Source organism: Cygnus atratus, chromosome 22 (genome assembly GCF_013377495.2).
Source record: "Cygnus atratus isolate AKBS03 ecotype Queensland, Australia chromosome 22, CAtr_DNAZoo_HiC_assembly, whole genome shotgun sequence".
Lineage (NCBI taxonomy): Eukaryota > Metazoa > Chordata > Aves > Anseriformes > Anatidae > Cygnus > Cygnus atratus.
In genome coordinates, this window is record NC_066383.1 from 6,628,597 (window position 1) to 6,650,653 (window position 22,057).

Here is a 22,057-nt window from a genome sequence, read left to right on the forward strand (position 1 = left end):
GCCCCTTCCGCCGCCGGCGGCGGCGGGGCAGCGGTGGAGCGGCGGCCGCCCTCTGGCGGAGCGGAGGCCGGGCGGGGCTGTCAGCGGCCGCGGGCACCGGCAGCGGAGCGGCACCGGCGGCCGCCGCCGGCCCATGCCCGGTGAGCGGGGGCCGGCGGGGACCGGCGGGGAGCGGCGGGCTCCCCCCCCCCCGGTACCAGCGCCGTCCGTCCCGGGGGGGCCGCCGCAGGCTCCCGGCCGGCCACGCCGCCGCGGACTTTGGCCCCGGGCCTGGGAGCGAGCGGGGAGGAGGGCGGAGGGCTCGGGGCCGGCGGGAGCCCACCGCCGGGACACCGGGCCGGGGGGTGCGGGAGGCCGGGGGGGGGGGAAGGGCCCCGAGGTGGGCCCCGTGAGGTGCGGGGTGGGAGCCCCGGGGAGGCGGTGGCGGCGGCGGGCAGGGGGCTCGGTGCGACCCCCGAGGCCCGCAGGAGGCAGCGGGGTGCGGGCAGCGGGGCGCTTCCCGCGGGGTTTGTCCCGGGGGAGCCGGGCGCCGCTGGTTTCTGTTCGGGTTTCTGCGGCGCAGGCTGGGCCCTGGCGGCAGGAGGAAGCTGCGGGTGCTCCTCGGGGGACAGCCGGGGCGCGGGGACCCTCACGGCCCCGCCACGCGAGGCCCGAGCGCAGCCCGGGCACCGGCGGCTCTCCCCGTGCTGCCTCACCGGGAGGGCCCCGAGGCCTGGCGGTGCCGGGTCCGTGCCCGCACCGTGCGCTGGCGCTGTCCTGGGAGGAGATCTGGGGGTCGGCAGCGAACCCTGGGCTCCTGGGGAGCCGTGGCTGAGCCTCTCACCGTCCATTTGCTTTGCTCTTTGCAGCCTGCCTGTCTGATGCCGCATCGGAAGCGGAGGGCGCCGCTATGGAGTGCCGGGATGGAGGCCACGCGCTGTATCCACACGTGCCTTTGGCTGAGCGCAGCCTGGATCCCCTTCGTGCTGCCGCACGGACTCGCCTCCGGCACAGAGCTCGCTGCCAGCGCTGACGGCCGGGGTACGGCGCACGGGCACGGCAAGCTGGTGTGGGCTGTCAGCCTGGACGTGCCAGAGGAGGAACTGGAGCAGCAGGCAGAAGAGCTGGCCCGGACTGCGGGGCTGGTGAACATGGGCCGCATCGGGGAGCTCAAGGGCCATTACCTCTTCGCCTACCAGCCCGACAGCCACACGGCGCCCGAACACGAAGCAATAAGGAGATCGGTGGACACTTTGTTTGCACAGCATGACAGCGTGCGGTGGCATTCGGAACAGAAGCTTCTGAAACGCTCCAAACGCAGCCTGCACTTTAATGATCCCAAATACCCCCAGCAGTGGCATCTGGTGAGTGGTTTTCCTGCTCCAGTCTCGCCAGCGATCTCGGGCCCTTTGTGTGGTTACAAGCGAGCTGTCACGTGGTGGGCAAAGCAGCGACTATCTCTCCTTGCAGCCAGGAGGAAGCAGGCCGAGAGCTTGCCCTGCCCTCCTCGTGCTCGCCGTGATAACGGGAGGAGGCAGCATCCTGCCCAGTGCTGGCCACGCGCTGGGAGCACTCTGCCTAGTGGCCTGAGCGAACCTTTAGTGACCGTCACTCCCAGCCTTGCCCTATCCCCGTGCTTCGTAGCCAGAGCACACGAAAGGTCTCGGAGCCCCTGTCCTCGGGGCAGACCCGCTGCCCTGCTCATGCTCTGCTCTCACTGTCCTTTCTGGTGCTTAGAACAACCGCAAGAGCCCCGGGAAGGACATCAACGTCACCGGCGTGTGGGAGCGGAACGTGACAGGGCGCGGCGTGACGGTGGTGGTGGTGGATGACGGTGTGGAGCACACCATCAAAGACATACAGCCAAATTACGTGAGTGCCGGTTCTGCCAAGGGATGGGGCGAGGGACAGATGGACAGCCGGCGGCTGGGTGCGGGGACACGGCTCACCCAGGCCTCCAGCGTGCGAGAGCTCAGCAGAGCCTGGCCCACGATGTTGCCCTAGGCTTGGCCAGGGGCTTTGCACCCGAGCTGCAGGGTTACCGGCACTTGTATTCCCGTGCTCCCCTGATAGGTGGCTGCTTGGATGTGGGAGCTGGCTTCCTCCTGACCCACTGCAGTTGCTAAAGCTTCCTCTGTCGGTCCCTTTCCCACAGCACTAGGTAGTCCTCTTGAGCTGCAGCCCTGTGTAGCAGCAATCTCTACGTTCCTGTGACCTCCAGGTCGCGTTTCAGGCCTCACAGAGTGCCCTTAAGTTCTGCTTTTCCAGAAGAGAGAAGAGCAGGTCCCTGAGCTGTGACTGTGGCTCTGTTTTCAGAGCCCAGAAGGCAGCTATGACTTGAACTCCAACGACCCCGACCCTATGCCTCACCCTGACGAGGAGAACGGCAACCACCACGGGACCCGCTGCGCGGGGGAGATCGCCGCCGTGCCCAACAACAGCTTTTGCACGGTGGGGGTTGCCTACGGGAGCCGCATCGCAGGTACGTGCACACGACAGCACCCCGACGTGCTGAGCTGACGCCTCGCTCCTCTCCTCTCCTCCCCTGTGCCGCCCCGCACGGCTCCTGGGAGGGGTGGCTGGCACAGGCGGCTCTGAATCAGCCAGCGCCTTGCCCAGACTGGTTTGTCCCTCCGAGGGAGGGACCTGCGTCTGCCTCAGCTCCTCTGACTGACAGAGCAGGATAGGTGTGTGCTGGGGGGCTCCCCAAATCCTCCCAGCGCCGCCTGCCTGCCCCTAGAGCTTGCAGCAGCTGCACATCCCCACCACACAGCTGGAGCCAAGCGAATGTGCAGCGATGCAAACGTGTGCCCGCACTGGTGCAGAGCTGCAGGCTGTCTGGAGGCACCAGGGAAGCAGATTTTTCCCAATTCCCCGTGCTCCCCGGGCCTGTGGTCTCGACCCAGCCTTGTGCAGAGGGTGATGCAGGGTGCAAAGGGCCCTGCACTGTCCTGTGCGAAGCCAGGGGATGTGCTGCCGTGGCCTTGGCTGCCTCCGGACCTCCGACTCCGCTTTGCAGAGGGAGGTGAGATGTCTGCCTGGCAGGACGTGTCCTTGGCGGGGCAGGGGACCGCGCTGCGGACGTGATTCTCTCCGCACCCGGCAGGTGGTGCCACGGTCCCTGTGATGGGCCCGGCCCCGAGAGAAGGCCGGGCTGGGGCGCAGGGTGGGCCCCGGGGTGCCAGGAGGGTGCTGGGGGCCTGGGGCTCCCCCGGGGCACCGAGGGCAGCTCCACACCCCTGCCCTGCCCGCTGCTCTCCTTGTGGGGCGCTTCCTGAGCAGCCGCCCGGGTCCCAGCACAGTCCCTGGGCTCCAGCCCGCCAGGGAGGCTGCGGATGGAGGCTGCAAGTGGCGCCGGGCTGGCAGGAGGGGAGATGAGCTCACGGTTTAACCGCAGCACTGGCAATGCAGGAGCAGGGAGGGTTTAGCCCAGGCTATTGAGGCGGGACGCGGTGTTTCTTTTGGGCTTCGGCTCTCCAAACGTGCGCCTGGCCCTGCAGGGCGACGCAGCGTGGCAGCCGTGAGCTCTGGGACGGGGAGACATGAGCTCTGGGCTGGGACAGGGAGACGTGCCACGGCGGCGAGGAACTGCTGCAGCCAGCTCAGCACCAGCTGGGGCAGGCAGAGCCAGCTCGTCCCTGGCGGGGCCGCGCGGCTCCTCCACGGGGCAAGGCTCGGATGCGACAGGGAAAAGCCGCACGCTGCGCCAGGCGAGAGCTGGGATGGGTGGGCGGTTGTGCTGTTTATAAATAGGCTTAATTGAGCTGTGTGCCTGCTTTCCATTCGTAACGTCCTTTGCCAGCCGAAACCGTGATGCAAAACTGTAATTATTAAGGGTTCGGGTCATGGAAAACTCGGCATCGAGCCTTCGTTTGCACTTCTGTAGCCCCCAGGTGGGGTTGCCCTCCTGGTCTGAGCGCAGCGGTTGGGGTGTCCTCATCTCTCGAGCCCTTTCCTCAGCAGTCAAGCGTGCCACCCATCCCAGAGCGATGCCTGGCCATTTGGTGACCTGGATGGGGAAGCAATTGCTCCAGGCAGGGACCAGCTCTGAAGAGCAGCACCATAACTGAGGGTGGGATGTGAAAAAGCCCCTGGGGAGCAGTGCTCTGGGCATGGGGACTTGGGAGCACATGGAAGTGAGCCCAACCAGTGTTCAGGTGTCCTGTCGCCCCTCACCAGCTTGGTCCTGGCCATGGGACTGGACAACTTGCTTAGCAGAAAAGCCGTGTCTGGCAGAGGATGTGGAGCTGAGCGTGAGGATGTGTCTGCAACCCCAGACCCTGGCTTAAATCTCCCCCCGCAGACTGCTCTCTGCTTGTAGCTCCAGACCTGGTTCGGTCAGGCTGGGAGAGCGAGTGTCCCTCCTGTGAACCCGCCGAGGAATTTGTGCGCACTGTTTGCACAGCTTGCTTTGATCCACTTCAGCCACGTCCATTGTCCTCTGTCTGCAGGCATTCGAGTGCTGGATGGGCCCCTCACCGACAGCATGGAGGCCATCGCCTTCAACAAGCATTATCAGATCAACGACATCTACAGCTGCAGGTGAGCCAGGCCACGCCACTACCCAGCAAAATGCTGCACGCCCTGCTCTGCCTGGGGAGAGGGTCACGGTTGGTGGCTGACTGCTCCCACCAGCTCCTCCAGTTAGTCAGGAGGCACCAGAACCAGTTGCCACCTTTCGGTGCCGTGCCTGGCAGGCACGCAGCCGGGCTGCGAGCTGGCAGCTCCGTGCTTCACGGCACCGAGCAGCCGCCTGCTCCCCTTGGGCAGGGCTGCGAGGGCCGGCTCGGTGCCTGCCTTCGCCCTGCACTTGGTTTTCTCGGGGTCTCTGTGCTGCTGGGCCTCGAGGGGCTGCAGCCAGGTGCCTGAGGTGGGGTGCTCTTTGTAGCTGCTGTTAGGAGCAATGCCCTTGTAAGCCTCCTCTGGGCATTATTGCAACACCTCGTTGCTCATTCTAAGGGCAAGCCTCCACGGGAGGAAGCGTTGCTGTTTGTGGCTCGCGTTACACCGTGGTGTCTCTCTTTGCAGCTGGGGTCCAGATGACGATGGGAAAACCGTGGATGGCCCCCATCAGCTGGGAAAGGTACAGAGCAGCTCCAGCAGCACCAGTTGCCCCTGGCCTGGCCCTCCAGCGCTTGTGGTTCCTTGCCTGCCTGAACAGGCCGGGAGGGGTGTTGCTGCGTCTGTTTGCTCCCATCGCTGCCAGCGGAGGTGTTGCACCTCGCTGTGTGGTAGGGAGAGGCGACGTTGCAGCGGGAGGGCGGTGTTCAGGCACTATTAGATGAGCTTTCCAAGGAGAGGCTCGTTCCAGCAGGAACGTGCTATTTCGCAACCTGTGGTATTATTCCGACACCTTTTGCAACCCAAGGGACGCTCTGCTCAGGAGACCAAGCATCCCTGTGCTAAGAATCACCTGCAGAGTACACCCAGCCTGCCTGTGCATGGCTCCTGCTGCCCAGGTCCCGCAGCGAGGGGACTCACTGGAGGGAGCCCCAAAACTGACTCCGCGTTGCTCATGGGATGCGGTTCTGCTTGATTTCTCTTTTGCTCGGCAGCCTCCTGCTGTACTTTTCTAACCAGGAGATAGCTGCTCTGTGCTGTGCAGAGCAGTGCTGACAACTGAGGTATCGGTTCAAGATGACGAATGGTTTCCAGTCCTGCAATTCATTCCCTTCCTGAATGCAGAAACAGCTCTAAGAAGCTCTGGGACACAGAGCAGAAGCAAAGCTTGCTTTGCAGCAGCAGAGAGACCCTTCGCTCTGGAACTGGCTTTTCTGGCCAATGCACGACGTGCCTTCACCCCCCGAAGGTGGGCGGAGGAGGAGGGTTGGGTTCCAGCGGGGTGCTTTCTGTCTTGTCCATCAGACACGTGTCCTTCCTCTAGGCAGGAATGACATCTGTGCAAGGTGTCAGCCTGAAAATGGGCTTCCCAAGCGGGGCTGATGTCATTGTGTTTCTCAGTAAAGGCAAAGCCCCGGTGCATGTCAGGGCTGAGGCCTTGCAGAGGGGCAGCAGGCACGCGTAGGCTGTCTGTGTCAGCAGGAAGGCATCGGTGCTGCGGAAAAGCCAGTCCCAGAGTGAACCCTGGGAGCGGGGAGGGCTGGGCATGCTGTGTTTCTTCTGGAGTTCAAAATCTGGTCAGTCTTTGTGCTGTGATTGCCTGGAAGGTTGTTTTCCCTTTTCCTCTTTTTTTTATTTTTAATGCAGAATCCACTCAAAATTACAGTAAACTCTAGATGAACAGTTCCCCAGCCCAGATGTTGGCCGCATCTCTCCCTTTGTTAGGCTCGCTCAGGAATCCCAGTGTCTGGTCAGGGCTGTAGCAGCCGCAGCTCCCTGACTCCGCTGGCGGGGTGGAATACAGCCTGGGGGTGCTGCGGCTGCCCCCGCTGTCACCCCGAGCACTTGGCAGGGCTGGTTGTTGAAATTTCTGAGCGTGCTTTTTGGTTGCCGGCTGGAAATGCCAGGACACGGCTGTGCAGCACGTCCTGTGCCTGTGGAGCGGCGAGGTTTGGGGCAGCCCGCTCCTCCCGCGGCTCACGGCCGCCTGTGCCAGCCGTGCCTCCTGGCAGAAACCCTCAGCGGGTGCCGGGGGGAGCCAGGGGAAGGGAGAACCTCTGTTCCTGTCCCAACCATGGCCCTTTCTTCTCCGCAGGCCGCCCTGCAGCATGGCGTGATCGCAGGTCGCAGGGGGTTTGGGAGCATTTTCGTAGTGGCCAGCGGCAACGGGGGGCAGCACAGCGACAACTGCAACTACGATGGTTATGCCAACTCCATCTACACCGTCACAATAGGTGAGTGCGTGGGTCTTCCGTCCTGCTCCTCCCCAACGTGGAGAACTGAAATCGTCTCGAAAGTGCAGAACCTGCCCAGCTGGGGGCTGGCTGGATAGTGGGAATATGTAGGAAACTCTCCTCTGGCAATGAACGTGGCATTGTGCAGAGGTGCTGGGCTGCCATCTTCAGGTCTGCAGTTTTCTTTTGAGCTACAGAGCAAGAGGAGCCCACAGAAATCGTTGCCTGCATTCAGGCATCCGTCGCTGAGGCTGCGACAGACACGCTGCTGTGTTCAGGGAATGGCCTGAGATACAGCACTCCTGTTACGTGTGATAGAACAGAAACATCTAATCTTGGGGACAGAAGCTACATGGGGGGTAGAAAATCTGTTTAATATTTAGGCTGGTGAAGGGTTGTTTTTTGTGGCTGCCTTTCCTGTAGATCTTCCGGCCATGAAAAATACAGCCTTGGGTCTGGTTTCCCTGCCCCGCTCGCAGCAGCGGGCCTTGTCAGGGCTCTGTCTCTGCTGGCAGTGCTTGCACTGGAAGCAACCCCAGCGCTCCGAAAGCCTTACCAAGGGTCAGCTGTGCTCACAGAGCTGGGCTGGGACGAGGACCGCAGGGCTCGCACACCGCTGTCTAGGGAAGGGAAGAGCCCACCCGCAAGTAGAGACCGTGGTAGCAGATGGGGGAGCCTGTGGAAAAGGTACAGGTAGCAGGACAGGTCCCCAGGGGCTCGTCACCGTGCAGTTTCTGCAGTTAGATGAGACTGGCTCCGTACAGTCACTGCCTTTGCTCTTCCCCAGGCGCAGTGGACGAGATGGGCTCCATGCCGTTCTATGCCGAGGAGTGTGCCTCCATGTTAGCCGTGACCTTCAGCGGTGGGGACAAGATGATGAGGAGCATCGTGAGTAGCACGCGAGGCGCACGTCCTCCCCTCTGCTCTGCCTGCCTCACCTGGCCGCGGGGCTGTAACAGCCCGGTGCAGAGAAGGGACGAGGCTCTGTGTCTGCTGAGTGCCGCACAGCGGCCTTAGGCTCGTAGTGGGCTTCTCTGTAAGGCAGGGAATGAACACGCTCTGTATCTGGGCCCTACATAAACAGTGCTCTGAGAGGCAGGTTCCTATTTCTGGCTGTTCCCGGTGTCGTCACTGCCTGCCAGCAGGTAACCCGCAGTGCAGCGACCCTCTCCCAGCAGGGGTGTTCCTGGGCACGCCGTGTGCCTGGCTCCAAATGCAGGCCCCGTCTGTGAGGTCTGCCTCTGAGTGCAGGCAGGACGTCAGACCGAAAGGGACGGGGATTGCACGCCCCTATCTCCCTGCCCTGCGCTGCTGGGAACTGCAGGGAGACATCCTGTGGGACAGGGGCCACTTGGGTGACCCCCGAGAAATTCCTCTGCGCTGCGTCCCTGGGAGTGGCGTCTGGGGAGCTCCCCTGCTGACAGCCAGCAAGAGACAATCCCATCCGTGTGTGCCCCATTTACACAGCAAGGATGGGGCTGGAACGAGGCTCCTGTGCCACCGTGGGCTCAGAAGGGCAGGGGGGCTCTGTGGGGGCTCCCCCCAGGCAGCCCCGTCACCCCCACAGAGGGCCAGGAGCAGCATCGGGCTCTTTAAACTACTTGGCCACAGCTCTTCCCTCTTCTGGCACGTGGGCCTCTCCCAGCTGATTTTTTCCTGAATATTTTTATCAGCTTTTCCTTTTTTGCCAAAAAATGACTTCTTGTCAACAAAATGTCCTTTTTTTTCCCCGAGCCAAGCAGCCGAGCCTGTTTCCACCAGCCCCAGGCCTGACCCTGGGTGTTCCTCCCTCGGTGGTGGTGCCCTCGGCCGGCTCTCAGCCTAACCAGCCCCTGCGGCTGGGTGCTGCCCCTGGCCCCGGGTGCCTCCAGGGGCTGCAAGAGCCCAGGCCACCGTGGGGCATCCCATTCCCAGGCAGGACAGATGAGGGATGGTCTCGTGAGCAGGGAATTGTGGCCGTGGCTCCGTGCCTGGTAGAAGAGGCGCCGACTGCAGACCTGTCAGACAGGCTGCCCTGCGTGCTGGGTGAACCAGGGGAACGGGGAGAGCCTGGGACAGAAACACGCCGGGGAACAGGGAGAGCCTGGCTTTCTCAGCCGCCTGCGTAAGGCTCAGCAAGCTCTCATGCAGCTCCTCTTGTCCGGGACCACGGCAAAAATCAGCCCCAAACTGGAGCACGGCACAACCTGCCCACAGCAATGGCTCAGCTCGTGCAGTGGGGAAAGCGAAACCCAGAACGGAGCTAATTTTTTGTTTCAGAAATAACTGCAGTCATCCCAAGTTGGTTTTCCCAAGAAAGGGCTGTGCTCCCATCAGGAGTTGCTGCGCTCTCATTAGGAGTTACAAGTCTTTGGTTTCATGTCCATCTTCCCACAGCCTGCTGCTGGTGAGGTAGCCTTGGAGGTCTCAGACGTGCTTTCATTTTGAACGCTGCAGTAATGTGGGAGCTGCTGTTCCAGCAGGGCTCCAGAATGAGGGGCTGTGCGTGGCCTAGGAACGGTTTACGCCAGAGCGTCATCCTTTTTCTTTGCACTGATGCGATCCATCCTTTATGAGCTCCTTTCATGTTAAATCTTACACACCCCTTTCTGGACGAGAGCCTCCTGCTCCGAAGCGCCTGCTGGTAGCTGTGCTTTAGGGATGGCAGAGTTAACTTCTCTGCAGCCATCTGCTGGGCTTTTTTCTTTTACCAGACTATAAACTTTGTATGGTTTCCTTAATGGGAAGAATTTAATACAGCTTCTGGCACAAGCTGCATTTCCTACTGAAAGTTTGTGCTGCCCAGGGTGTTCTCTGTCGGACGTGCAGTGTCCGAGCGCAAGCTGGAGTCGTTAGCAGCTGACGGAACGGTACGGCGTCAAACACGGGAGGCCACAAAAACCACAGCTCTTGGCAGGGCAGGGTGTCTCCCGCTGAGAGCAGAGGGAGACGGACACTCGCCTCTTTTGAGGCTCTGTGTGCTCCTGCAGCCCCGTACGATCCCTCTGCAGAGGCCCAGTCGTGCTGGGGCGACGCCGTGGTCAGCGGAGAAGGTGAGCCATGGGCACAGCTGAAATTCAGAACCCTCCTGGAAGGTCCCAAACCAAAACTGCCTTGAGTTTCTCCCGGAGTGGCTTAGTTGAGGCCCAGCTCCTTTCTCCCTCCAAAGGAAGCCGTCTGCTTTCATCGTTTCATGGCTGTGATGTGTTATTGGTGAAACAAGGGTCTCCCGGGAGTGTCTGTGGGGAGCCTGAGCTCCCTATAGGCAGTGCCTCCCTCAAGCAGCAGTGGCTCATCCTAACTGGTATTTTGGTCCTAACTGCAGCATTTGAGTTGGGTGCGTGGTGCCCGCCCCTGACCCGGTGCTGCTTTTGATGCGTGGGCAGCAGAGCTGAGAGGTGTCACCTCCAAAGGCCCCCCAGGGATGAGACCTGAAATCGAAGCTTTTCTCTAGACCCGGCCCAGGTTCTGTGGCGTTGGGGCACCTCCGACGTGTGTCCGGGGGAGAAGCGGCACCCGTCCCTTGGAGCGGGGGCACGTTTGTGTTGCTCAGGTCCCTTCCTCACCGAGCTGCAGCCCAGCCCCAGCACAGGGATGAAGCTCTCAGCAGGGAAGCTGGGGCGTTTCCTTTCCCACCCGGTACTGGTTTTTGCTCCGTACCCGAGGCCTGGCTAGGAACTGCCTGGGAAACGTTTCAGGCTTTCCAGCAGCTAATCCCTGACCCCCTCCCCCTGCTGCTGCCCCGCTCTTGTTGTTGTTCTGCTCCAGGCTGAGGGAGGCTGACGGGATCTCTGGCTGCCCCTTCTGTCTCCGAGCCTGATCTCAGCAACCACAGAGAGAGGGAAAGCTCGCGTGCTGCAAATTCCTCCCTGCTGTCTGGGGGGAAGCTGCTGATGCGGCAGGGACGGCGGGGAGACAGGCAGATTGGCGGTGGTGTGTGCGGGCAGGGGGTTTAGGACCACGTCCCTGCGTCCGTGCTGCGGAGGGGGAATCCTTGGGCATCCTAAGAGCTTCCTCTCTCATTTTGTGTGAAAGCCCTTGCATGTGGGGGGTTGCCTGGATGCTGCCTTGGGGTGCTGTGTTTGTACCGGGACACTGCAGGGTGCTCAGCACCCCGTGGGGCAGTGCTCTCCCCTACCCGGGCTGCCACGCTCCGACTCCTCCAGCATCCCCGCGCCAAACCCCGCGCTGCTCTCCCTGCTCAGAGGCTTCCCATCTGCTCACCTGAGGCAGGCAGCATTCAAACACACCCCTGGCTGGGCTGGCTGCCTGGGAGGGCAGGGAGGTGCGCTGCTGCTGCTCGTGCCCGCCGCAGCCTCGGTGAGCAGGGGCTGGGTCAGCCCCTCTCTCCCCCAGGACAGTCCTCTCAGCCCAGCAAAGGCAGCCCGAGGTGGAGAAGGTTTTCACCATCCTGAGCAAATAATAATCTGGGGCCCCTGGCAGTGCAGGAGGGGGTGGTGGGGGAAGCCTGGTCCTAATGAGGACAACTGCTGACTCTGTTTTCTCCCCTCCCACTCCCAGTTTTCCGAGCCTCCTCATCATGTTTCCAGCCAGCCCTTGGGGGATCTTTTCCTCCTCTCCAGACTTGCGGTAGAGCAGCAGCAATTATGTGAGCACTGCTGATGGTAATGCGTGAGCAATAGATCAGCACTGCGGGGCTGTCAAGAAAACCTACCAGCTTGTGCACCATCCTGCACGCTGCTGGGGGTGCTCATGCAGGAAAGGAGGAGCCTTGCCTCCACGTAGCGCCCCCGGGCTGCGCTCACTCACAGGCTCTCCGCCATCTGCCTTGTTCCCTGCCAGGAGGGCAGCTGCTGGCCCTCCTCCTGCACGTCGTGCTCACACTGCTCATTCCTTAGCTGTGGGCAGCGGTGGGGAGCCCCAGAACCCCCACCTCTGGCACTATTTGCATAGTTCGGGGGGCAGTGCTCTCCTCCCGGTGCCCCTCTGGAGCAGCCAGCACCGCCCTGTGCCCCCAGGGCTTTTGCTGGCCGTTGTTGCAGGCTGAGCGTGGGCTGCCCAGTTCCCAGCCCGGGCCCACCAGCACGGCAAAGCGTGGCCTGACAGGAGGCCTCTCCCCTCTGTCTCCGAAGGTGACAACAGACTGGGATTTGCAGAAGGGCACGGGGTGCACGGAGGGCCACACGGGGACGTCGGCTGCGGCTCCTCTCGCCGCCGGGATGATCGCGCTGATGCTGCAGGTGCGGCCGTGCCTCACCTGGCGAGACGTCCAGCACATCATCGTCTTCACAGCCACCAAGGTGAGCGACTGGCCCTCCCTCCTGCTGCAGCTTCCCTGCGAGGATGCTGCGGGATGGCCGCGGTCCTGCGGCACATCTCTGTTTATGTCTGCCTGCCCCTCCATAAATCTCTCCGTTGTCTGGCTCCCAGCAAATGGATTGCGTTCTCCCCTTGCCCCACGTTCCTCCCAGGAATGCGGCAGAGGCATTTTCCGCTGTCATGATAACGAATGGGGTATTTGCTCCAGGAATGCCTCTGTCTGCCACTGTACAGGTCTGCCACGGGCTCGCCGTGCCTGCCTGCAGACCCGGGGAGCGTACGTGAGCGCGCGGTGTGCCCGGCCGTGCCAGACCCTGTGCAGTGGGAAGGCGAGGAGAGGAGCTCTGCCCTGCTCTGGCCTTGCCTTGTTTTCTCCAGAGAGTTGAGCTCTTAGAAACAGACATAACAGAGAGCTCAGCAGCAAACACAGCCCCTGCTTTTGCTCAGCCCTGCCTGCTGCCCGGCTCCTGCTGACCCAGTGGAGCTCACGACGGAGAGGCAGAGTGGGAACTGGTCGGAGCTGTCTGATTCGGCCGGGGACAGGGCTTCTTCTGCACCCCCCTGGGGAGCAGGAATCTGTGTCCAGCTAATGCTGTACGTAAAAGAAAACTCACTTTGGCACAGGGCAGCGTTTTCCACAACTGCAGGCAAGCATTGCCAGAGTATGACAACCTGATAAGTGATGGGACCCAGATCCACCCTGGCCTGAATCTTGTTGATTTAAAAGACTAGGTTCCTTCTCCCCGAGGCTTCTGCCGTCCCACAGGCTGTGGCTTGGGTGGCATGGAGAAGGGAGCAGCTGGGATGTTTCAGAGCGGAGGCATTTGTGCCCTTTTGTGCTGCTTGATTTCCTTTCCGAGGAGCTGGGAAGCCTGTTTGTCCTGGGACTTGTTTCAAACAAAGGTCAACCTGTTTCTTTCTAATAAGGCCATGTGGGTTTGCTTCCCTGCTGCTGCAGGAGACTTCTGAGCCACCTTCCCCTCAGGCCCGGTTCCTTCTGCTCTGGGTTTACAGGGCTGTGGGTGTCCCCCAAGGTAACGAGTGCCCTGCATTTCTTTCCAGTACGAGGATCGTCACGCGAAGTGGGACACCAACCGGGCTGGCTTCAGCCACAGCCATCAGCACGGCTTTGGCTTGCTGAACGCCTGGAGGCTGGTTAACGCTGCCAAGGTAATCCTGCCCCTGCCCCGCGCGTGCTCCGCAGGCTCCTAGGGCAGACCCACCCCGGTGGCAGGGACAGTTCCTGTCCTGGCAGCACCGCGGGGTGACTCCTGCACTCCAGGCCAGCACTCGGGCTGTCCCCCTGCGGCCCTCACTACGAGGCTGCTTTTGGTATGAAGTAATGAGGCTGAAACCTGCCCCCGAGCTGCTGCTCTCTCACAACTATATATAGCCATGGGCGAGAGCCTTTGCTCGTGGGAGACAACAGCTCTGATTCATAGCTTGGGGAGGTTTGTCAGCAGCCCCAGCACCTTCCTCCCTGGGCACCAGGCTCCGGGGAGGGGATCGTGCCCTGCGGATCCAGCTGGCAGCATCCTGTCCCACGGCCTGCGGGGATGTGGTGTGGCGTGGTTAGATCCGGCAGGGACATCCCCACCTCCTGCTCCCTGTGCCACCAGCTGCCTGGAGACCAGAGCACACCCCCTGGCACTTGGTCCTCACCCACGCGCAGAGCACCATGCTGTGTGCAGGGGTGCTGCCGGTTGCCAGCAATTCCCCCTCTTTCATGGGGATTTTCAGGCTGCTTGCTTTTCCCCCAGGGCTGTGGGTCCTGCCCCTCTGTGCTGCAACAAAACAGCTTCAAGAAACTGCTCAAAGCCACTCAGGTGGCTGCAGAGACAAAACCACAGGTGCTGGTTTCGGAGAGTCCTGAGTCTCAGTCAGCACCTCCAGCCCCCAGGCAGTTGCTTTCCTTCCGCTCTTAGACACGTGGGCGCCCCTCGCCAGCCCTGTGGTGCTTGCTGCAGCCCACGTCCACGTGTAGGAGGTGTGTTACTGCCAGGAGGTGTGTTACTGCCGGGAGGCTTGCAGGGGTGGTGGGAGATGAGGAGGTGGGCCTGCAGGGAGGGAGCGACCTCGTACTAACTCCTCTTGCCTCTCACCTGGCAGATCTGGGAGTCCGTTCCCTACCTCGCCTCGTACGTGAGCCCTGCCCTGAAGGAGGGCAGGAGCATCCCGCTGCTGCCGCAGGAGCTGGAGGCCACGTGGAACGGTAAGAGCAGGCGTGCCACGCCACAGCCTGTGCTCGTGCGCGCCGAGGCCCCAGAGCCAGCCAGCTGACGGCCTGGCAGGGCACACCACCGAGGGGTTAAGTGCCGGGCTGCCTGGCCTTTTCCTTCTCTCCTTCCGCTGCCCTTCCCCAGGGGATCTGTCCCTGGGTCTGCGCCCCCTCGATAAGCCCCGCCATGGACAGAGGAGCCAGAGGGCCCTAGCGCAGGGCCCGGCTGGGCAGCAGCCAGAGCCGTTCCTCGGGCTTTGTCCATGTTAGGTAATCTCCAGCTCCCGACTTGGCCGGCCGCTGTCCACATAAACAAGGCGATGCTCGGGCTGCTACCAGTGGGAAGGAGAGCCGGGCTCGGGGGCAGCCCGGCCCCGCACCAGGGCGCAGCTGGGGAGCTCCTGTCCCATCCTGGGGCCTCCGCACCCCTGGCTGCCCCCTGGCAGGGGTCTGGGGCTTGGCAGCACCCAAGCACGGGGGTCCCTCAGGGAGGAGTTTGGAGCTCAGCAGGCCAGCGCCTCCCCGCAGACGGTCCTCTCCCTTCCCTCCTTGCTGGGAGGTGCTGGGCGGGTGCTGGCCACAGGCTTTCCCTCTGTCCTGCCCCTGCCCCGCATGGCAGCGGGCTAGACCCCTGGGCAGCACACAGCCACCTGGCTCCCGTGCAGGTACCAGCACTGCGGGACCCCAGGGGACAGAGGGGTGACACCCTGCTCCAGCCCTAAGGCAAGGGCTGGGGGTCAGGCAGCTCCTTTTGCCCTAAATGGAGCTGTGAGCCGACAGCTGGGCAGCAAAGCAGCCCTGGGAAGAGGCGAAAAAGGCGGTTTGGAGGAGTGTGTGCAGGGCAATGTGCGGCCGGGGGCACTGCTGTCCCCCAGGTACCTGGCCCAGAGTTATCCCTTCCCCACGCAGCCCCGGGAAGCACCAGGAAGGGGCTGCCCCATCCTGGGGTGCTCCTGCCTGGGGGGAGGCCGGGGAGCACCCACCTGCACCCACCTGCTGCGTGGCCGGGGCTGCCAGGAGGGGCCGCAGGCTGCCATCTGCTCCGCAGCGTGCCAGGGTTTCCCCTGCTATAATTAGCAGCTCTGGGGCTGAGCGTCTGCGGAGCTGGGAATGGTTTGGGACCGGCACGTCAAGTCTGGCCACCAGGTTTCTCATCCCAGACCTCTCCCCAAACCCGGCTCCTGTGTCGCTGCGGTTCGGGGCAGCCTCTGGGGTTGCCGAAAGCTTGCGCAAATGCAGGGTGGGATGGTCTGGTGAGGGACGAGGAATTATTTCACTGCAGTGGCCAAAGCGCTCTGGGTGGGCTGCTGAGCTGTGCGGGGTGTGACTGCCCCGGCTCCTGCTGCTTGGCTCCCCCGGCACACACACACACACACACACACGGGGGCAGCCGGGAGGAGGCAGCAATTTGTGTCCTGTTAAGTGGCACGGCAGCACCTCAGGGCCGGCTGGCAGCAGCCACCGGCCTCGGCCAACCCTGCCTCCCCTTTTCCAGTCAGCGCCGCCGACCTGGAGCTCTCCGGTATGAGAACCCTGGAGCACGTGGCAGTCACCGTCACCATCACACACCCCCGCCGCGGCAACCTGGAGATCAGGCTCTTCTGCCCCAGCGGCATGATGTCCCTGATAGGAACCACCAGGAGCATGGACTCGTAAGCGCCGGGGGGGCAGGGACTGCAGGGCAGGGCACCCAGCAGCCCCGAGCAGCAGCGCCGAGGCACGTGCCCGGCCTCGCCGCTCAGGCTGCGTTACGCTCAGGGGTTCTTCCTCCCCCCTCTGGCAGGGATCCCAACGGCTTCGCTGACTGGACCTTCTCCACAGTGCGATGCTGGGGCGAGGAGGCACAGGGCACCTACAGACTGGTCATCAGGGACACCGGTGAGTCCTGCTGCTGGGGGTAGTGGCAGCGAGGTCAGGCTGGGTCTGGGAGCGGCGGAGGTGGGAGCGTCCCCTCCCGGAGCTGCTGGGTGTGCCCTCGTACCCCTGCGCCTGGCTTCGTGCCGTGCCCTGGGGAGCTGCCAGCCCAGCACCTGGGCTGCTTGCTGCGGGTTAGCCTGACGCAGTGCCAGGTGGAAGAGTTCCCCACTGGTGCAACCTGTTTCTTCTCCAGGAGATGAGAGCCTGAGGCCTGGGACCTTGAAGCAGTGGCAGCTGACCTTGTACGGCTCCTCCTGGTCCCCAGCGGAGATGAAGGAGCGGCAGAGGTAGGAGACCGCAGCCCCGTCTTGGTGGGGAGCGGGAGCTGGCAGGCTAGGGGACGTTACAGAGGTCTCTGGGCCGGAGCTGTCACGGCGAGGTGATGGCAGGGTGAGGAAGAGGGGCTGCAGCCCAGCAGCTGGCACCTCGCACAGGGCTGCCCTCAATAGGTGGCAGAGGAGGGCCTTGGGCTGCACAAAACAGCTCCGTTGCAGAGCTGGCAACCCCCAGTGGTGTGAAAGGCACTCCGGAGCCTTCACGGGCGTTTGGGATCCTCCCTGGTACAGCCAAACCTGCGGGACCCTCACTGGTGCCTCTGTCCTGCAGGCTGCTGGAAGAAGCCATGAGCGGGCAGTACCTGAACAGCAACTTCTCCCTGCCCTGCCCTCCGGGGCTGGAGATCCCCGAGGAGCAGCACTACACCGTCACGGCCAACACGCTCAAGGTGAGCCTGCTGGGGCTGGGGAGAGGCACGGGGCGCACGAAGCAGGGGTACCCATCCTCTGCAGGAGTCACTGGGGAAGGGGAAACCTGCGTCTCTGATCCTACTGGCACTGTGTCCTCTCCCCTGGGAGGCGCAGGGTGACAGGGCAGAGCGGGGGGGTAGTTGAGGCTGTTTCTCAAGGGGCTTCCTCCTCCACAGACCCTCCTGCTGGTGGGATGCTTTGCTGTGTTCTGGACTTTCTACTACATGCTGGAGGTGTGCCTGACCAGGAACAACGTGGGCTTTGACCTGAGCTGCAGCGGCTCCAGCACCTGCAAGTGGTACCAGCAGGGCGGGAAGCACAGAGCCCTCGAGAACGGCCTGGAGATGGAGTCTGTGCCGCTCTACAGGGAGAAGGAAGCCGAGGATGTCGAGATGGAGTGCGAGCAGCTGGAGCCTGCCCAGGAGGGCAGGGGGGAGGAGGGGTCCTGGACCCCCACCCACCCCAAGCCTCCCACCAGCAGCAGAGCTGCCGGCTTCCACGAGGCAGCCCCCGCCGCAGCAGGGTACCTCGGCCGGGAGGCAGCAGCTGAGCTCCTCTCGGAGGGCAGGGAGCACCAGGCATGCTAGCTGGGGCTGGGGGCTTGGGCTGCGTCCCCCCCCTCGGTACGTCCTTCCTGAGCGTGGGCAGCAGAGACTTCCTGAGCCCCCGGGGACCATTGCCGCTGTGTCCTGCGAAAAGGGGTGTTGGAAGTGGCTCAAACAAGGAGAAAGTCTGCTGGCAGTGGAAGGGGAGCTTTCCTTTCCCTTGCTCTGGAAAACAAAGCAAGCCTTAAGCCCGTTCCTAGAGGAGCTTGCTCCCTGTCCCCTGTGCTCTGACCCCGCCACCCCGTCCTCTCCGGCAAGCACACGAGCAGGCGTACGCTTGGGGGGGGCAGAAGGCAGCGGGGCTTCCTCCATCGTCCTGCCCAGAGGCTGCAGGGAGTAGACGACGCAACCCGGAGGGTGCTGGGTGCTGCCTCCCCCACACCCCCCTTCCCATCTGCTGCAGGGAGGGCGGAGGGCCGGGGGGTGTCCCTGCTTGGGGACTCGCTTCGGGGGACACGAGAGCACCCCCGGCAGTGTTGTGGCAGTGCGAGCTCGCTGTGGCTGCCGCCCCCCCCGGTCTGCGTCCTGCCGCTCGCTGGGGCACGAGGGGAGCGCCAAGGCTGCGCGCAGTGCCTGGCTTGGGCTGGGGAGGGAGGCTCGAGTTGCTCTGGCAGCGGCTCGTCTGCGAGCAGGGCTGGTTTGTTCACGTGTCTTTGGGTTCGCTGGTTTATTTTTTTAAAGTTGGGGGTTTGTTTTTTAAACAGCAAAGTCCTTTTGTGTAGCTTTCCAAATAAAGTCTTCTAAAAACCCTCCTCTCCCCGAGCCGTGACTCCTCTGCCCTCCCAGCGCTTGCTCGCTTTGGGAACCCGAGTCACCGAGTGCCCAGGGCTGGGGGGATGCTCTGCTGGGGGCCAGGGCTGCTCCTGGCAAGGGCCGGAGGGGTTGGAAGGAGGAACGGCAGCGGCTTGGGGTGGGGAGGGCTGAGCCCCCCCCGGGTCTGCACCATCCACGTCTCCGGGGCTTCGGCTTTCCTGGCGCGCCCGCAGGCCATGCCCGCGGGACCGGGCGCGAGGCGGCGGGCAGGAGGAAACCTCGGCACGCGGCGCTAGATGAATAACCTTTTAATTTTGACAAAAACGAAGTACAAAACCGAGGCCAATTTTCTTTTCTCCCCATTCGCAAGGATCTCTGCGAGAGTGGCGCTTGGCTGGTGCGGGGTGGCGGGCGGGCAGGGTGGCTCCGGGTGCTGGGGCGCGCGCCCTCCCCGGGGAAGGGCCACGGGGCACCCGCGGGTGCCCGCGAGCGCGGCTGGGCGCAGGGGGGACGGGACCAGCTGGCGGCGGGGCTCGCAGGAGTGAAGCGGGGAGCGTGCGAGGCCGGAGAGGAGAGGAGGAGAGGAGAGGCCGCCCGGGAGCGGGAGCCGGAGCGAGCACGGCGGGGCACGGCTGGGCTGCGGCTCGGTGCCGGTCGTGGCGCCGGAGGGGTCGTTTGGGCTGGCTGGCTTTTGGTTTTAAATAAATACCAATCGGTGGGGGGCGGCTGGAGTCGCCGGCGCCCCAGCAGCTGCGGCACGCGGGGCTGGAGGGAGCGAAGACGGAGGTCCTGGCTGGGGCTGGGGGAGGCGGGGGGCTGCCTAGCTGATGATCTGCCGGGGCCGGCCGTAGCTCATCCCCGCCTGTGATGCGCCCTTGTTGCTCCCCATCTGTAAGCCGATGACGTTCTTGCCCTCCTTCAGCTGGCTCTCGGTGAACTCCCGCTTGTGCTCCTGCGCCTTCCTGCGGGGCGGAGGGAGAGGCCATGCGGCACCCACCCCACCCCCCACCCCCCCCCAGCTGCCGGATCCTTGGATCCTCGCCCTGGCATTGGAATTCCCCCCATTCCCCTCCCCAGGGCCATAGCCCCAGCCCTCTGCTCCCTGGGGCACCCAAGAAGGGACCGAAACCTCCCGGGGCTGCCGCTGGGCAGCGGGAAGGGGACGGCGCCAGCCCCAGCCGGGTCTTGGGGGGAGCTGGCAGGCAGGGGGCCGGGGCGCAAGGGTCCCGCACTTACTTCATGAACCAGTTGGGGTCCCCGTGGTAGTTCCCGTCGTTCTTGGTCACCGCCAGGCTCCCCAGGGCCATCAGCGTCCTCTGCACCGCCGCCATGTCCTTGGCTGCCGAAGGACAGCAGAGTGTGAGCGCTGGCATGGTGCTGGCAGCCCCGGCCCCCTTGTAGCCCCCCCGCCCGCAGCCGCCCGCCCAGCACACCTTCAAAGAGGTCGACGGTCTGGAAGATGTCTGTCTTCACCACGCCGTAGTCCTCGGCCGCCTTGAGGAACTGGGCGATCTGCTCCATCTGCTTGAAGACCATGGTGGGGGGGCTGTCGGGGATCTTGACGGGCTTGGAGCCGTCGGGGTAGAGGCTGTTCACCAGCCGGCAGAGGACCTGCGGGCAGAGGGAGGCTGAGCTCGCCGCACAGCGCCGCACAGCACCGCTCCCACCCGTCCGGCCCCGCACTTACGATGCCGTTCTTCAGCCAGACCTGGAAGCCCAGGCGGCCCCGGTCGGGACGGCCCACGCTGGCCCCGCACTGCGCCACGATCCACTCCACCAGGCGGTCCTCCAGCTCGTCGTCGTACTTCTTCTCGATCTTGGACTGGACGTCCCTGCTCATGCCGTACGCCGGGCCCTTGTTGGCCATGACTGCGGCGGGCGGGAGACCTGGGGCAGGAGGGGGGGCACGTGAGGCTGCGGGGGTGCTGCCTCCCCCTCGCCCAGCACAGGGCACCCCGTGGCATCCACCTCCTGCTCTCCCCGTGCCAAGCAGGTGCTGTTCGATGCCAAACGGCACATCCAGAGATGAGCACACGGCCGTGATCCTTGCGGTGTGCCCAGACAGACGGTTCCCATCCCGGCAGAGGTGCTTTGTCCCTGCTCTCCAGCTCAGGGTGCGCAGCACCTGCTCAGCCACCAGCAGGTCCCAAGGGTGCCAATGTCCCCGGCATCAAGCAGCCGGTGGCCGTGGTGCGCCTGGAGCAGCCGCACTGCCCGGAAAGTGCCCGGGAAGGAACCAGCACGACTGGAGAGCGGAGGGCTCTGGGCAGCAGGGCTGGGTGCCTGGGGCACAGCGGGGTGCCGTGGGGTGGCCACGGCTCTCCGTGTCCCCATGCCCGTGCCAGGAGGCCAGTCCCCAGGAGCCGTGCCCGTGCCCTTGTAAGGACATGGTGCGGGCAGGGACGGCGGTGGCCGGGGCGGGCAGTGCCGGAGGGTGCCAGGAAGGGTGCCAGCGGGGAGAGGCGGTGGGGAGCCGGCAGCCAAGCCCCCCGCCGAGGCGGCCTCACTCCTCCCCACACGGCTCCTGGTTGGGTTTGAGCCAGCCGAGTGCCGGGGCTGAGCCGTGGAGGAGCTGCGTGCCCGCGTCCCCTGAGCTCCCCGGCCACCGGCTCGCCCCGCGCACCGGGCAGATGCAGCCCGGCTCCGGCAGCACAGCCCCAGGACGCGGCAGGGCTGGGTGCGGGTAACACCGAGCCTGGCTGCTGCCAGCGGGGCAGGGAGCCCCCAGCCCCGGGGTTCAGGCAGCAGTACTGCATGAGTCCCCCGACAGGCTGTGCCCAGTCCCGGGCACGTCCCCGATGCCGCAGGCAGTGCCGCTCGGCCGTCACAGCTCGCCTGGCCACGGGGCGCTGACCGCCAGCCCGTGCCCACCTCCTGCCCTCATCGCCCCCGCACTGGGCTGCGCCCCTTCCCGCAGGAACGCAGTAACTGGGGGCTGGGGCTGCTCCGAGTGCTCCCCGAGTGCCCCAGGGCTGGGCAGAGCCAGCGCCCACCCCAGCTCTGCTCCCGTGAGCCGCGGAGCCCCGGTGGCAACGCGGTGCTGAGGACCAGGGGCAGCAGCGCACCATGGGCAGCGTCCCCAGCCCATGGAACTGCGTCCCTCCCCGTGGGAGCGGGACCCTAACCCGGGGAGCAGCCTCCCCATCCTGGGGAGCAGCCTCCCGATCTGGGGAGCATGATCCCATCCCAGGGAGCAGCATCCCGATTTGGGGAGCAGCATCCCAATCCAGAGAGCAGCATCCCAATCCGGGGAGCACGACCCCATCCCGGGGAGCAGGACCCAATCCGGGGAGCACGACCCCATCCCAGGGAGCAGGACCCAATCCGGGGAGCACGACCCCATCCCAGCGAGCAGCATCCCAACCCGGGGAGCACGATCCCATCCCGGGGAGCAGCATCCCCATGTCCCAGGAGCTGGCATCCCGAGCGGGGCACCCTCCGTGCCCGCCACCCCCACCCCCCCCCCCCCGCAGCAGGACTCACGAGCGGCTGCTGACGGAGGCGAGGGGCGATGCTCTGCGCGGGAGCCGGCGCTCTGCACAGTTAGGAGGCCGACGCCGAGCTAAAAGGCCGGTGCCGGGACAGTGATGTCAGCCAGCCCGCGGCCAGCCCCCCATCCCTCCCTCGCGGGGCGCGCCAGCCCCGCAGCGCACCCGGACTCCAGCCCCGGCACCATATTTGGGGAAAGACTCCGAAAAGCGGTGACTAAGGCCCGTGCCGGAGCATTCCCCGCGTGCCTCAGCCCCGGCAGTTTTGGGGCAGGGAGGAAGCGGGGCCCCGGGCTCT

General features: G+C 64.2%; 2 protein-coding genes across 2 annotated transcripts; one reads left to right on the forward strand and one right to left on the reverse strand.

The window, feature by feature from the left end:
• Positions 1-35: 35 nt before the first annotated feature.
• On the forward strand, positions 36-18,274 carry PCSK7 (proprotein convertase subtilisin/kexin type 7). The gene is made up of 16 exons (XM_035555922.2): positions 36-140; positions 849-1,343; positions 1,717-1,851; positions 2,296-2,461; positions 4,431-4,521; positions 5,008-5,062; positions 6,635-6,773; positions 7,561-7,661; positions 11,846-12,013; positions 13,095-13,202; positions 14,142-14,244; positions 15,746-15,902; positions 16,034-16,128; positions 16,361-16,454; positions 16,774-16,891; positions 17,090-18,274. The coding sequence occupies exons 2-16, from the start codon at positions 861-863 to the stop codon at positions 17,498-17,500; spliced, it is 2,424 nt and encodes an 807-aa protein (XP_035411815.1). The 5' UTR covers positions 36-140; positions 849-860; the 3' UTR covers positions 17,501-18,274.
• Positions 18,275-18,564: 290 nt separating this feature from the next.
• Positions 18,565-21,914, reverse strand: TAGLN (transgelin). The gene is made up of 5 exons (XM_035555923.2): positions 21,755-21,914; positions 19,959-20,158; positions 19,705-19,882; positions 19,508-19,610; positions 18,565-19,233 (listed from the first exon to the last, which is right to left on the reverse strand). The coding sequence occupies exons 2-5, from the start codon at positions 20,136-20,138 to the stop codon at positions 19,092-19,094; spliced, it is 603 nt and encodes a 200-aa protein (XP_035411816.1). The 5' UTR covers positions 20,139-20,158; positions 21,755-21,914; the 3' UTR covers positions 18,565-19,091.
• Between the last annotated feature and the right edge of the window lie 143 nt (positions 21,915-22,057).